Raw genomic sequence first — 15,755 nt, 5'->3', positions numbered from 1 at the left:
ATTTTTAAGATCATGAGAAACATTTCAGTCAAGTGTTTCAAAACTTTTGACCGGTAGTGTACATCAATGAATCATGGTATTACCATCATGGTCCATGAATATGATATAATTTAGCACCGGTATATATATATTGAAGTACCATGTTGGTACATTTTTGTAAGGGTTTGTTATTTGCCATGTGCTCATTTTTAGGGGAGGGGATTGGTAACAGCACAAAAATACTACAAAATATATAATCTGTTTTTGACAAAACTATCAGAACTTTATTTTATAAAAACACTATTAACGTAAACAATTTAAAAGAGGGAATTTTGAAAAAAAAATTGAGAAAAAAATTTGACTATATTTAAAATAGTCAATTCTGGGCCTAAAAATGCAATTGTTTTGTCTCCTCATCAGTTATGGGAAAGTGTGCTATAGAGCAGAATATTAATGGGTTATTATGAGAAAGCCAGATGCTGGCATGATGCAGCTATCATGAGGAGATGAGAGCAGCATCATGCAGTGCATCAGAAATAACAGCCATGACAGATCAGAGATGCTGGCACAACTACTAAAGCCACAACCAGACGCGAGTTTATTCAGACCGTCTTGGGAGGTAATGAGAGAGGGGGTATAGAAAAAAAAAGAGAGAGGGAGAAGAAAATGCTTTGGCACAACTTAAAGTGAGAGTTCATCAAGAAACGAAAATTCTGACATCATTTACTCACCCTCATTGCATTCCAAACAAACCATTATGACTGACTCTCTTCCTTGGAACACAAAGCAGATGTTTTGAAGAATCTGCAACATGCTCTGTTCTGAAAACAAGAAAGAAAAAAAAAATCATAAAATGACAAAAAGCACAGTCAAAGTATTATAAAAGTCTCATTAAGCAATACAATAACTTTGTGTGAGGAACAGACTTAAATTTCAGTCTGTTCTTATAAAGCTATGGCATGGCTTCAGAGGACTTGGAATATAGTGCACAAGTCATATGGACACTTTTTATGTTACTTTTTTATTTATTTATTTATTTTATCCTTTTTGAAGCGTGACAATCACTATGCTTGTATGAGGAAGAAAAGAAAAAAGCAGTGAACATTCTTCAATATATCTCTTTTTGCGTTCCACGGAAGAGTTGGTGTGTTTGGAACAACATGAGAGTGAGTAAATGATGACAGAAGTTGCATTTTGGGGTAAACTAATCCTTTAATCAGCCTCTGTAGTCAACACTAATGAATATTATAGTGTAGAGTAACAAAAGATCGGTATGAATGTGTCAGAGTTTGACACACTCATGGATAGACCACAACACAAACACAAACACACACACACACTCACTCACTGACAAGGTGACAGACATTTACTAAAGTGTTGGTGGGAATGCCAAGGGAAGTAATGCAGGTGTTTTTGGTTTGGTGTAAAACATAATAAACATTCAAAAAGAGATAAGGGGGATAACTAGGGTAAAGTTGAAGTTCAGTGTAGTCGGGGAAACAGCTTGTGTGTGTTCTGTGGTTAAAGAAACTGTTGCTGCTGGAGTGGATAATCTAACGTTCTGGAAGTGACTCACTGCACAAGCCACAGTAATAGGATGAGTCACTCTCTCTTTTAAAAACACACACACACACACACACACACACACACGTGCGCATGCCCACACACACACCCCAAAATGTACCTATAAATTTATTTTCCCAAATGGGCAGCAAAAACAGGATTACACAAAGGATAAATGGAGGGAGCTAGAAAAACTAACAAGGGATCATAAAAATATTGACTTCAGTTAGTTTTATCTTTACTCAACGTGTGACTCACTTATGTAGGTAAATTACCCCTACCTGTCAAAATAAAGCATATAATTTGAAAGATCAAATGTATCCATAAAATAATAAATACAGTGGCCCCAAAGAGTGAGAAACCGATCAAAATTTAAGTCCTTTTTTACTATAAAGTCTCCTCTCTTCCAGTAGGTGGCAATATGCACGAAGAATGTGAATCTGCAAAAAAAAAAAAGTGGCGATTTATAGTAAAAAAAACAAAAACAAAAAAAACAAATGACTTAAATATTGATCTGTTTCTCACTCACACCTATCATACTGCTTCAGAAAACATGGAGACTTATGGATTACTTTTATGCTTCCTTTATGTGCTTTTTGCATCTTCAAAGTTCTGGCCACCATTCACTTCACTGTATTGACCTACAGAGCTGAGATATTCTTCTAAAAATCTTCGTTTGTTTTCTAGGAAGTCATGAGGGTGAGTAAATAATGAGAGAATTTTCATTTTTGGGCAAACTACCCCTTTAAGCTACAATTAATATTTGAATGTATTAAATAATTAGATAACAAAATATAAAACAAAGTGGCATCTGCAAACAAATTATGCTAGATCTTTTTCTGAGCCATTTTGTAGTTACTTGATCCAACTCGTCTCAAGGTGAATTTTAGTGGAGGTATGAAGTCAGTCTTAGCAGATAACCATGTGTTGTTCATCATATCATATTATATATATATATATATATATATATATATATATATATATATATATATATATATATATATATATATATATTTATGCATTTGGCAGACGCTTTTATTCAAAGCGACTTGCAGTGCCCTTATTACAGGGACAATCCCCCTGGAGCAACCTGGAGTTAAGTGCCTTGCTCAAGGACACAATGGTGGTGGCTGTTCAGTGCTTTAGTCCACTATGCCACCACCACTCACTCCATATTAACTACACTGCATACTCTAATATTTCGTTGGACCGCCTTTAGCTTTGATTATGGCGTGCATTCACTGTGGTATTGTTTCGACAACCTTATGTAATGTCACAACATTTATTTCCATCCAGAGTTGCATTAATTTTTGGCCGAGATCTTGTACTGATGACGTGAGAGTCGAACCACTCCGTAAAGCCTTCTCCAGCACATCCCAAAAACTTTAAATGGGGTTAAGGTCATGACACTGTGGTGGCCAGTTCATGTGTGAAAATGATTCCTCATGCTCCCTGAAGCACTCTTTCACAATTTGAGCCTGATGAATCTTGGCATTGTCGTCCTGGAATATGCCTGTACTGTCAAGGAAGAAAAAATCCATTGATGGGATAACCTGATCATTCAGTACATTCAGGTAGTCAGCTGACTTCATTTTATTGCCGCATAACGTTGCTGAGTCTAGACCTGACCAACTGAAGCAACCCAGGATCATAACACTGCCTCCAGAGGTTTGTACAGTGGGCACTATGCAAGACGGGTGCATCGCCTCATGCGCTTCCCTTCTTACCCTGATGCGCCCATCACTTTGGAATAGGATAAATCTGGACTCATCAGATTACATGACCTTTTCCCATTGCTGTACAGTCCAATCTTTATGCTCTCTAGCAAACTGAAGTCGTTTTTCCGATTAGCCTCACTAACAAGTGGCTTTCTTGTGGCCACACAGCTGTTTAGCCCCAATCCTGTAAGTTTTCGTCACGTTGTGCGCATGGACGGCTTATGACTTGCAAAGGCCCCAGGGCCAATGATCTCCAAGGGCCCCCCTCCCCTCCCACCATTTGGCGTGTTTCGTTTTCATTGTTGATGAGTTTTCGCAAAACTGGATCACGCAATCTTATGATCCTTTATATGAACCCTTATAATCACTGCAATAATGATCCAATCATAGGCTCTTAAGTATCTGCTTATTTAAATCCAAACAGCAACTTTCTTTTTTTTTTTTTTTTTTTTTTTGGCCAGGCAGTGCATTTACATGGTCCACTAACATTTGATGACAGGAAATTGTCCAAATACACAATTTAAAACAGCATATCTATTGTTTAATCTTTAAAAATCTAACCAACCTCTTTTTGTGAAATCTTTGGCTTGATATGTGAGCTTGTGCCATCTTATCTAACAATGGCATTCATACATTTTTCAGTGTGGCACAAGTATCCAAATACTTTTTAGGGCCACTGTAGCTATCAAACATTAATAACAGGAAAACAACTAGCTAGTGTTCACCATTGAGCATCCAGAGAACTCCCTCCTGTTATTCAACATTTAATTCACATCCTAGCAGCTGACAGGAAATGTTTGCGCACGACCACTAATTTGATTCATTCCCTACATCCCCATGGTCACTTTGCCTCATATCCCGGGAGAACCGATTCCCCTCCTCCTATTTTGAGCATGAAAAGTGACCGCTGTTCCTGGAAGTGATGAAGGACGATAGTTTCCGCAGCGGTTCGCAGCGCCCTCTTGTGTTAGCTGGCGAAACTGACACGGTGAGTCAGCATGTTGCAATCACAGAGCAACACCGAGCGGCATGAAGGTCAGATTAGATCACCGGTTAATAGGAAAGTTATACAGCATCTATAAAATGCTTAGTCACCGTGATACACAACGCTCATTCATTTGAAAGCGAGCCTGGCTGTGTGCTTGTGTGAGTGATATCGAATCACAAACATATATCTGATTCTGATCTCATCCACTATCTGAATCATCAGATATAATTTACATCACACTTAAATGCCAGAAATAGCAATAATAAAATGCCAAATTTATACTTTTGGGGTTTTTAGTTTAATGTCTGGTTGGTCTGAGGTCATCTAAATGGTAAATGCTAAAATGTGTGTGACCTTTTTGACCTTTAGGGTAAAAAACAAAACAACCTTAGACCTGGCTATGATGACTAGCAATAGCAAGTAGCAAATAATGTTGATGTAAGCTAAACACAATTGCATATTTTATTATTATTTTTTAATGAACAACGAATCTCTTAATATAGGTGTTTTTCCATGGCAGGAACTTTACTTAGTTCACTACATTAGCTAGTTCCATGTTGAATTAAATACTTAACCCAAAAAATTAACCATTTCAGCACTGGAGTCAGTACAGTCAATTAGCACTTCTCTTTGGTCCAAAAAAAGCTCATCAGCACAGGACATTGTCGTCCGTTGTTTTTGTTTTGCATCGAGTCGTCTTGGCTGTTGGTGCATTAAACTCAAGTGCCACAATTATAATGGTGTCACATACCTTCACTGAAAAAAAATGACTAGTAAGATTTACTTAATCTTTTTAAGTAGTTTTTCTAAGTAAATCTTAATGGTATAAAATTAAGTAAAATCTGCTTAACTTCACAACATAGTATTGATTAAAGCAAACTTAAACATTTTAGTAAATATAGTTACTTTTACTTACAAATATGATATATGTTGATACAGTTCTACTCAACAGTCATTGAGTCCATCCTCTGCACTTCAATAACTGTCTGGTTTGGTTCAGCAACGAAATCAGACATCAGAAAACTACAAAGGACAGTTCGGACTGCTGAGAGGATTATTGGTTGCCCCCTGCCCTCCCTTCAAGAACTATACACTTCCAGATTGAGGAAAAGGTCTGGAAATATCACTCTGGACCCCACTCACCCAGCCCACTACCTCTGGTACAGCTACAGAGCTCTGAGCACCAGAACCGTCAGGCACAGGAACAGTTTTTTCCCCTCAGCCGATCCATCTCATGAACAGTTAAAACCGCCCTATTGAACAATCATTATGTGCAATACACAGTTTAATCTATTCATATTTATCCAACATAACCTACCTCTTCTGCCATTACATTCCCTTGCATCTGAATATATCAGATTTGTATTTGTACATACACATATATGTACAAACATATAATATATATATATATATATATATATATATATATATATATATATATATATATATATATTAGTCTTATTGTGTATTCCTATATATACTTACAGTACTGTGCAAAAGTCTTAGGCAAATAAGATGTTTCACAAAAGCATTTGTCTTAAGATGGTTATTTATATCTTTAGCTTTAGTGTGTCAATAGGAAATATACATTTTAAACTCCCAAACATTACTTTTGCAAATAGAAAAGATTAGAACAGAAGAACAGGGAGCCCTGCAACAGATGTCATGGCCCCCACAACAATAAAAACAGTGTAAATAAAATTGCAAACAGTGAAACCATCCCAGGTCGTTAATTATTCAAGCCCAGTGCATGCTCGGAAAACACAAGATTCATAAATGTAAGTAAAATGTACTTATTTTATTTACTAATGAAATTTACTCAAATTAGCAAATAAATATGACATTGTTTTCTACTTTAGAATTGATCCATGACGCATTGTAAAGATAACAATCATAAATAATATAAACGTAAGCATACATTTTTACATTTGAATGCAGAATTTACTTAATATTTTCCAGTTCACGCTTAAACTAACTTATTCAGTGTAAAAGTACTTAAATCTTTTCTGCTATATTTACTTCACCACAAAATCGTTTTTAAAGTGTACGTCAGAGCTAATTTAAATAAAGTTCTTGCTTCCATGTCCTAAGTGTAAAAACATTACAGAATTTTATCGGAACGGGTAGTTCAACAAATTTACTTTAGTTCAGGTACCAGTTGCACGACTGTATGGAAAAGAATGGCTTAGGCCTACTTCATATACCAACTTCCTGTTTCAATAAGGAAAGAAATCAACACAGGAAATAACAACGCACTCATCAAGCAATTTAATGGAGTCTTTTCACTAGATTTGTATTTCCTATAGCAAATGCCAGTGATTGCAAGGAAAGAAAAAAATGGTGTTCAAATTTGACGTACATTTAGGTTTTAGGCTTTGGTTGTGTGCCAATGAAATGATGCAACTTTGTTGTCATAAAGCTCAGAACACTGCTGATGTCTGTCGGCTTGTGTACGAGAATTAATACAACACAATATCTTTGCAGTGTAACTGTAAACACTATAGATGTTTAAATAGACGTTAGAAAACTAATTGCAATTAAGTATGCACATTTTTTTAATCACATCATTCTTAATGGTTAGGGACTGATTGGCAACCATTCAAGTCAACGTTTCTAAAAAAGTATAGTTTACAAAAAACAAAATAAATAGCACTAATTGGAATGGAATTTGTACATTAAATAGTTCAAGCTATATTAGTAGCAGAAAATTATGAAGAATACAAAGAAAAGGAATATCAACACAGTGCTGCCTTGTAAGCACTGGAATTATATAAATAGCAGATTTAACACAACTCAACTACTGAATGAACTGTATGCTTCAGCATGGATTAAAATGACTTGTTCAATGAATAAAATAAAGCAAATCAAAACAAGGACTCTGATCGTTTCTTTTTGAACATTGGTATATTTTAAACCCACATTCCATTTTGTCTGAGGCTTCAGCATTGACTACAGACATGAGAAACAGCATCACACAGAGAAAGATATCTAAACATCGAGAGATCAACTCTCTAACACACACACACACACACAGCAGGGGTCAAACACTCTCAGCTCAGAGTCCACACACACACACACACACTCTTGTGATGTCTTGACTCTTAGCACTATAGCATAAATCTCAAATAATCAAGACCGTCTCATCACACTTTATGAATTTAACTTACCGAAATGGAATTTAACTAAACTGTCCTGTGAACTGCAACTGTAGGAAAAATATTGTAGGTTTGTATCATTAAAATGATAAAAACCTGGACTCAGACCAGCACTTACAAGGACAAATCCCAGTACCATAGCTGGCAACACTCACCAGGTTTAAACCAACTTTTATCTCAGGAAAACAAGTGAAAGTCTCCTTTACACAAATTCAAAACCACAGACATTACTGCTCTGGCCGCCACTAACAACAATGCACATTTAGAGTGGAATAACACCATGGTCATCTCACCTTTCAGGGTAAAATTATATTCTTTTACACTCATACATTTGTCATACAGCAGCTGCAAGCTAATCTTACAGTAAAAGGCCTGAAGAGCATTGTGTCAGAGCTGAACTTCTTTGGAAGAGTCTAAATCACTGCAGAGATGGAGGACAATACAGATGGAGAAGGGGTGAGAAATCCTACACCTGCCAGACAGGTGTGGGCCCCTAGATGAAGAGTAGGATGAAAAAGGATAAAAAAAAAAAAAAAAAAAAAAGTGGCGAGGGGTAAAAGGAGAATGAGGTAAGATATGAAGGGGAAAAAACACCTTTTGTAGCATGTGAAGTTGTGGAGTCTTAATAGCCACAGATAGGCTGAGAAAACATAAGAACACCTGCCAGCACGTGTGTGTGACGGAAATAATAGATGACACAAAAAGAATACAGACGTCTACTGAGAAGTGCTGTTGGACTGCAGAGGTGCATTTCACTCACAAACACATCAAACTTCAAGGGAGATTTCTGAATAGCATCATGGTGAGATCTGTCTTGTCATATTCAATGTTGTATAACTAGTAGTTCTGGCGCCCTACTGTAATTGGTACGGAGCCCCTTAAAGGACAGGGGGACATGGAGGGATTTTATTTTCGGAGATCTGTTTTGCATTCCTTCACAATAAAAATAAAATAAAAATCACTCACCATCATGTTGTTCGAATCTCATATGACTTTCTTTTCTTTGTTGGGACACAAAATGAGATTTTGGGCAGAATTATAGCCTCAGTCACCATTTTACCAACAGTAATCTAAAAAAATAAAATAAAAATAGTTGACTCAACTTAAGCTTAATTTTTTACTATTCTTACTAGTTTTAATTAAGTTACAGTTACTCTCTAAACCCTAAAGTTGTCATTAATTAAAACATTTAAGTGGTCGTAATTAAACAGTACTTGAAATGTCACATTTTGGAATCATAACTCAAACATGTACACTGGTGGCCAAAAGTTTTAAATAATATACAGATTTTGCTCTTATGGAAAGAAATAGGTACTTTATTCAATAAAGTGGCATTCAACTGATCACAATGTATAGTCAGGACATTAATAATGTGAAAACATTACTATTACAATTTGATTTTTTTTTTTTTTTTTTCAGAACTTCTTAAACTACTTCAAAGAGTTCTCATCAAAAAATCCTCTATGTGCAGCAATGACAGCTTTGCAGATCCTTGGCATTCTAGCTGTCAGTTTGTCCAGATACTCAGGTGACATTTCACCCCACGCTTCCTGTAGCACTTGCCATAGATGTGTCTGTCTTGTCGGGCACTTCTCACACACCTTACAGTCTAGCTGATCCCACAAAAGCTCAGTGGGGTTAAGATCCATAACACTCTTTTCCAATTATCTGTTGTCCAATGTCTGTCTTTGCCCACTCTAACCTTTCCTTTTTGTTTTTCTGTTTCAAAAGTGGCTTTTTCTTTGCAATTCTTCCCATAAGGCCTGCACCCCTGAGTCTTCTCTTTACTGTTGTACATGAAACTGGTGTTGAGCAGGTAGAATTCAATGAAGCTGTCAGCTGAGGACATGTGAGGCGTCTATTTCTCAAACTAGAGACTCTGATGTACTTATCCTCTTGTTTAGTTGTACATTTGGCCTTCCACATCTCTTTCTGTCCTTGTTAGAGCCAGTTGTCCTTTGTCTTTGAAGACTGTACATTTTTGAATGAAATCTTCATTTTTGTTTTTGGCAATTTAAGCATTGTATAGCCTTCATTCCTCAAAACAATGATTGACTGATGAGTTTCTAGAGAAAGCTGTTTCTTTTTTGCCATTTTTGACCTTAAGACATGCCAGTCTATTGCATACTGTGGCAACTCAAAAACAAACACAAAGACAATGTTAAGCTTCATTTAACGAACCAAATAGCTTTCAGCTGTGTTTGATATAATGGCAAGTGATTTTCTAGTACCAAATGATCAATTTAGCATGATTACTCAAGGATAAGGTGTTGGAGTGATGGCTGCTGTCTAGATTTGATCAAAAATTACTTTTTTCAAATAGTGATGGTGCTGTTGTTTACATCAGTAATGTCCTGACTATACTTTGTGATCAGCTGAATGCCACTTTGATGAATTAAAGTACCGATTTCCTTCTGAAACAGCAAAATCTGTACATTATTCCAAACTTTTGACCGCCAGTGTACGTTCTTTAAACTGGCTTTGAGCACTACTAACTAACTCAAAATTGCGGCTGTGTGGAATGCCCATAAGCCCTTGCGTTTGAATAAATGATGTATGTTTGGTCAAAACAAGGGAACTTATGTCAAATGTGTATATATATGTAAATAATTTTAATTCTTATGACTATTGTTGTTTTTGTTGTAGCTAGTTGATAGTTGTGATTTGTGTGAAGTCACCATTATGGTGACTAGTGTTACCTCTGTTGAACTTGGAGCCTGTTAAATTTAAGTCATTCGTCTCTACGCAACTGTACTTTACAAAAGTGCAGATTTATGTGCACTAATTAGTACTGAGTAGAATCCAATGTGCCATATGGCTAACCGAGATTCCTGCCATAATTTCCTGTACACTGTATAAGACATGCTATAAGTCAATTTAAATAATTTAATAAAAACAGTGATACTTTAATCACAGATAAGTTTTGTTTACTTGTAACTAGTTTAGTTTACTTAAAAAATCAAGTTCAGTTTTCTTGAGCCAAATAAGTGTTTTCTTAGAAAAAGCATGCAAGCAGCTTGCCTAAAAATCTAAGTAAGGTCAACTAATTAGATTTTACAGTGTTGCATGAAAAAAAAAAAAAAAAAAAAAAAAAGATGCAACATAAGTGAGTGAATGGTGACTGAGACTAACATTCTGACTAACATCTCCATTTGTGTTCCACAGAAGACAAAAATCGTACAGGCTGGAAACAACATGAGGGTGAGTAAATGATGGCAGAACTGAAAATTTTGGGTGAACTATCCCTTTCAGAATTCACATGTTGTGAACAATCTAATCTTGAGATGTAACAAAAATGATGCTTGATGTAATAAACTTGATAATAAAAATGTTAAAAGGCAATAAAAACCGTAGCATTGGTGATGCACTTTTAAGCTTGAAAACAAACGTCCAGCGTTGGCTTTCCTGTACGAAAACAAGAGGGCAGCATAGCAAAACTACAATAAGTACAAGTGCATCACAACAAACCAATAAAATTTGGGGTAATCCACACACAGAGCAAACTCTAAAGGAAATGTATTTAGAAAAATCAGTTAAAAAAGGCTTAACCTAAAAATGGGGTACGCATCTGAACTAGGCTTACCGTTTGCTTTCACCTAACATTCATCAAATGCCTGGAGATATTTCAGTAAAGGCCTAACTAGGCACGATCTTATGCAAAGGTAAAATAACACACACAAAAACAAAAAACAAAAAAAATACACTGATAAAGAACAGAACTGCTACTTCAATTCTGAACATACACTCCAAACATCCTCTGAGATCTCTCTTTAAAATGCTGTTTAAATTCACCATGTATGGATAATGTTAGCTTCACATTGGGGTTTAAGGTTAAAACTATTCATTGCTTTAAGTAGGTCAATATTCTATTGCTTTCTATTTTCATTAAATAAATCTTTGTACTTGCATACTTGAGGAACGGGGCACTTTGACTTTGATACAATATTCCTCTTTAACAAACATTGTGACCTGCAACAGAAAACCCAGTTAAGAATGAATGTTCTTATCTGGTTAAAAAAAAAAAAGAAGCTTTTAAGAATGTCTAGGCCTGTATACTTCAACAACAAGAGACATTTTGTCATTTTTGCAAATGTTTTAAAATCAAAAGATTTCCCTGGTGTGGAAAAAAAAAAATGCAAATGTTCAAAACAAGTACAAATGATATGAATCAAGTCTTTCTACTGAATCATCCAGGAGAGCAGGTTTATACGCATCTATGAGGCTACAGCATCAAAGCTTTGGTAAACAAACAATTTAAAATGATTCAGAATCAAATAGGTTGAATAAATAACCACAGTGATACCTCGTAAGCTCTCACAGTCATTATACGCAACACAAATATGATCCACTATTCTAGTCCTTCATTAATCCACCCAATTACACCTCTTCTTCCTTCCCTCCTTTCCTCTCATTGGCTGCATTCATTGCAGCTGCATTGCATGTCCAGTAATTGGGCGGATTAAAGGCAGTGGTGCAGTTTTCTGTTACCCTAAACTGTACAAAAATAGACGTCTAGTGCTGCTTTAACTAATTTAAAAAACAAACGGAAAACTAAAATAATACAACAGTCTTTCAATCGTTTCGCAAATATATACAGAAGTATTTGATCTCTAACCACAATTAATAAAGGCTGAGTGCTGTTTTCTTCCGCAAATAAAACAAATAACATCAATATATCTTAAGCTTTAATGCTCGATCTATATATCTAAATACACATAAATATATCTGTATATATAGCGTGAAGCACACAGCCTGCGGAATTAACTTTTAATTTATTGAGAGGCAACATTCGCTGCAACAATAACGTTGTGGGTTGAAAGAGTTTGTTCACGCACAGTGTAAAGTCAAAACTGTCGTACATTAGTCAATCGCTAAAGAAAAAGATGCGCAAACCCCAACAATAAAAGGCTTGAAAAAAAGTCGTTAAATGAAAAAATATTCGGAAAAGGGAAATGACATAAAAAGCCACAGAACAATTCGAAGAATACGAAAAAGTGAAGACAAAAATCAGTTGAGATGGTTCGGGGTGATGAAAGGTGCCGAACGGTCGTTGGTAACAGTCTGACGTAGTTTGACTCCTCTACGGATCATGCTTAACATGTCACCTCCACTGCTAGAATCAGGAACGTCATTGGAATGATCCAAGCCAGGCTGGTCGGAATTAGGCGAAGCACTTGGAAGTGGCATGCTGGAATTGTGAGTTGCAGTATTCTGATTCTGCTGTCGATTCTGATGTTGTTGCTGTTGACATTGATGTGTTACATGCGGTTGTTTGAATTTCTGCTGTCGGTCTTTTTGATGAACCAGTTGTTGATACTGCTGCTCCTGCTGTTGATTAAACTGTTGCTGATTATATTGCTGCTGTTGATTGTATTGTTGCGGCTGTAAATGATTCTGTTGTTGACTATACTGGTGCTGCAGCTGATGTTGATATTGCCTCTGTTGCTGTTGGTGCAGTGCATACTGTTGTTGCTTGCTCATTTGATACAGCTGCTCTGTGCTGCCTACCAGTGGCTGCCCAGGGAACATGGAATAATATGGAGGTGGCATGGAACTCAGACTCTGGGTGGACGTACAGAGATTATGTCTGGTGTGAGCCAGATCTGTGCCAGGTACCCTGTTACTCTGTGTTACCCCAGACAGGCAAACAGTCTCCTCACTGCCGCTCAGACCGGCGGTAGAAACGGACGCCTTCAGGGGCACCTAAGGGTAGGAATGACAAGTCATATAAAGGTATATATAAAAACATCTGGCACCTTTCTGTGTTTATGAAATGCATTATAAAGCAACAGAACAGCTATGCAAACACATCCGAAATGTGGCAAACACCTTAAAGGAATATTCCAGTTCAATACAATTTAAGCTCAACCAACAGCATTTGTGGCATAATGTTGAGTATCACAAAAACTTATTTGGACTCGTCCCTCCTTTATATATAAAAAAAAAAAAAAAAAAAAAAAAAAGCAAAAATCCAGGTTACAGTGGGGTGCTTACAATGGAAGCGAATGGGGCCAATTTTTGGATGGTTTACAGGCAGAAATGTGAAACTTCTAATTTTATAAAAGCACATTAATTCTTCTGTTAAAACTTGTGTATTTTTTGAGCTGTAAAGTTGTTTCAATTGTTGTTTTTACAGTTGCTTTAGGGTTTTATGCTTTACTATGTTATGTTGTCATGGCATGAAGTTGTAAAATTGGCTATAACTTTACATAGAAAAGGTTAGTTAGTAGGGGTGTGACGATACACTTAGCTCACGAGACGATACGATACACGATACTGGATTCACGAGAACGAGACGATATTTTAACACTATATACACTACCGGTCAAAAGTTTTGAAACACATTTATTCTTTATTATAATTTTTTTTCACATTTTAGAATAATAGTAAAGTCATCAAAACTATGGAATAACATAAATGGAACTATGGGAATTATGTTGTGACTAAACAAAATCCAAAATAAATCAAAACTGTGTTATATTTTAGCATCTTCAAAGTAGTCACCCTTTGCCTAGAATTTGCAGACATGAACTCTTGACATTTTCTCAACCAACTTCTTGAGGTATCACCCTGAGATGCTTTTTAAACAGTATTGAAGGAGTTCCCATCTATGTTGGGCACTTATTGGCTGCTTTTCTTAATTATTCGGTCCAAGTCATCAATTTCAAAAACTTTTTTTTTTTAATTAAATGTTAGTTTTATAATGAAATAAATTAATATGTTGGCACAATTATATTTTTGTCTACAAAACTAATTTCAAACATTTAAGCATACACCTTCAGATCAAACGATTTTTAAGATTGTGAGAAACATTTCAGTCAAGTGTTATGACAGGAAAAATAGTCTTTTATTCGACTGAAAGTCACAAAATGCAAAACAATGCAGGTGCATTTTGAAATGTTTTAACTAATCATCTTGTAATGAATGTCACTTCAGTTCTACTTTCTGAGTATGAGTTATCATATGCAGTAAAAGACAGAACAATATGCAAGCACTGTAAAAGGTTTTGCCACAAACTCAACTGACTGGCTTCTCTCCTGTATGATTTCACATGAGTCTCTTCGGACCTGGTTGATTTTAGTTGAGAGCTGCGGTGGTTCTGTAGGTGTCTTTGCATAGTGCTCGTGTTAGCCGCGGTGTATGGCACTATTTTCTTACAGTGCTTACATATTGGCTGTGTCTCGTTTGGAAGGCTGCGTCCTCCGGAGGTCGCATTTGTCGGCCGCATACGTCATCAAGGCTGTCTCGTTTCATTTTTATTTTATTTAATTTTTTTATTGGGAATGCAAAAAAGGTTAACAATTGTATAAATGTAAGTGCAAATACATAAAAGGCATTGACAATAGATAAAAAATACGAAAAAGACAAAAAAATAAATAAAATGAAACGAGACAGCCTCGATGACATACGCGGCCGATAAATGCGACCTCCGGAGGACGCAGCCTTCCAAACGAGACACAGCCTTTGTTCGTGTCTTGTCTGTCACCGTTTATTGTTTCCACCGGGTACCTAAAATGCTGCCACACAAACGATTTAAAAGTGGCGGGGGCATCTCCTGTGCTAATTTCACCCTCACAATCCGTCATGCTGACATAGTGAGACAGCTTTTCACCTCAACGAGAAATATAGTCACGTTTTAATATTGTGAGATCTCGTCACACCCCTATTAGTTAGTGATTTTATCACACTAAAACCATTTTAACACACATATTATTTATGTCTTCTGGCTATACTTTTGAAACAGTAAGTATTTTAATGTTTATGGATTGGCCACATTCACTTCCATTGTAAGTGCCTCACCGTAAACACGATTTTTGCTATTTTTATTTTATTTATTTTTTTTAAAGAAAAAGAGATATTAATTTTTTTTTTTTTTTTTTTTTGGTAATCAACATTATGCAACAAATCCTGTGAATTGTGCTTAACCTGGAATAGTCCTTCAAGTTCATGATTGAAGGACTGAAAAAAGAATGTTTACTGGGTTCTATAGCAATTTCTATATAGAACACTACTTGTAACGCAACTAGACAGTTCAATGAAATCATAGAGTGAACTACAAAGTCTTAAAATAATTCTTTAAAATTCATTTTGATTTAACACAAGGGCATTTGTCCTATTGGAAACTATGTGTTGTAAAAGATCTTGTTTTCGTTTCATGTTGGAATCCTATGGCCACGTTAACACGTGGCCATTTTTTACACTCAACAAATTGAGTTTATGCCTTTCATCCACACTAGATTTGGCGTTTCCTCCACGGTCCACCGATTTGAAAACACTCTCTATGGTTGCATACTTTAAAAAATTATGACGTTAGGAAACTGAAATGGAGCTTTCAAACGAAAATGGATTAGT

At 36.0% G+C, this 15,755-nt stretch overlaps 1 protein-coding gene across 2 annotated transcripts in view; it reads right to left on the bottom strand.

Moving 5' to 3' along the window:
* Positions 1-6,025: 6,025 nt before the first annotated feature.
* mtss1 (MTSS I-BAR domain containing 1) overlaps positions 6,026-15,755 on the bottom strand; it is an 89,454-nt gene continuing 79,724 nt past the window's right edge. For both annotated transcript variants that reach the window (XM_051706457.1, XM_051706459.1), the window contains one exon: positions 6,026-13,106. In XM_051706457.1, the coding sequence (XP_051562417.1) occupies positions 12,411-13,106 (696 nt within the window). In that variant the 3' untranslated portion in view covers positions 6,026-12,410. The remainder of the gene's footprint in view (positions 13,107-15,755) is intronic.

The sequence above is a fragment of the Myxocyprinus asiaticus genome, chromosome 9, assembly GCF_019703515.2.
Source record: "Myxocyprinus asiaticus isolate MX2 ecotype Aquarium Trade chromosome 9, UBuf_Myxa_2, whole genome shotgun sequence".
Classification (NCBI taxonomy): Eukaryota; Metazoa; Chordata; class Actinopteri; order Cypriniformes; family Catostomidae; genus Myxocyprinus; species Myxocyprinus asiaticus.
The sequence above is the reverse complement of the archived record's forward strand: the minus strand, read 5'-3'. Positions and strand labels throughout refer to the sequence as shown.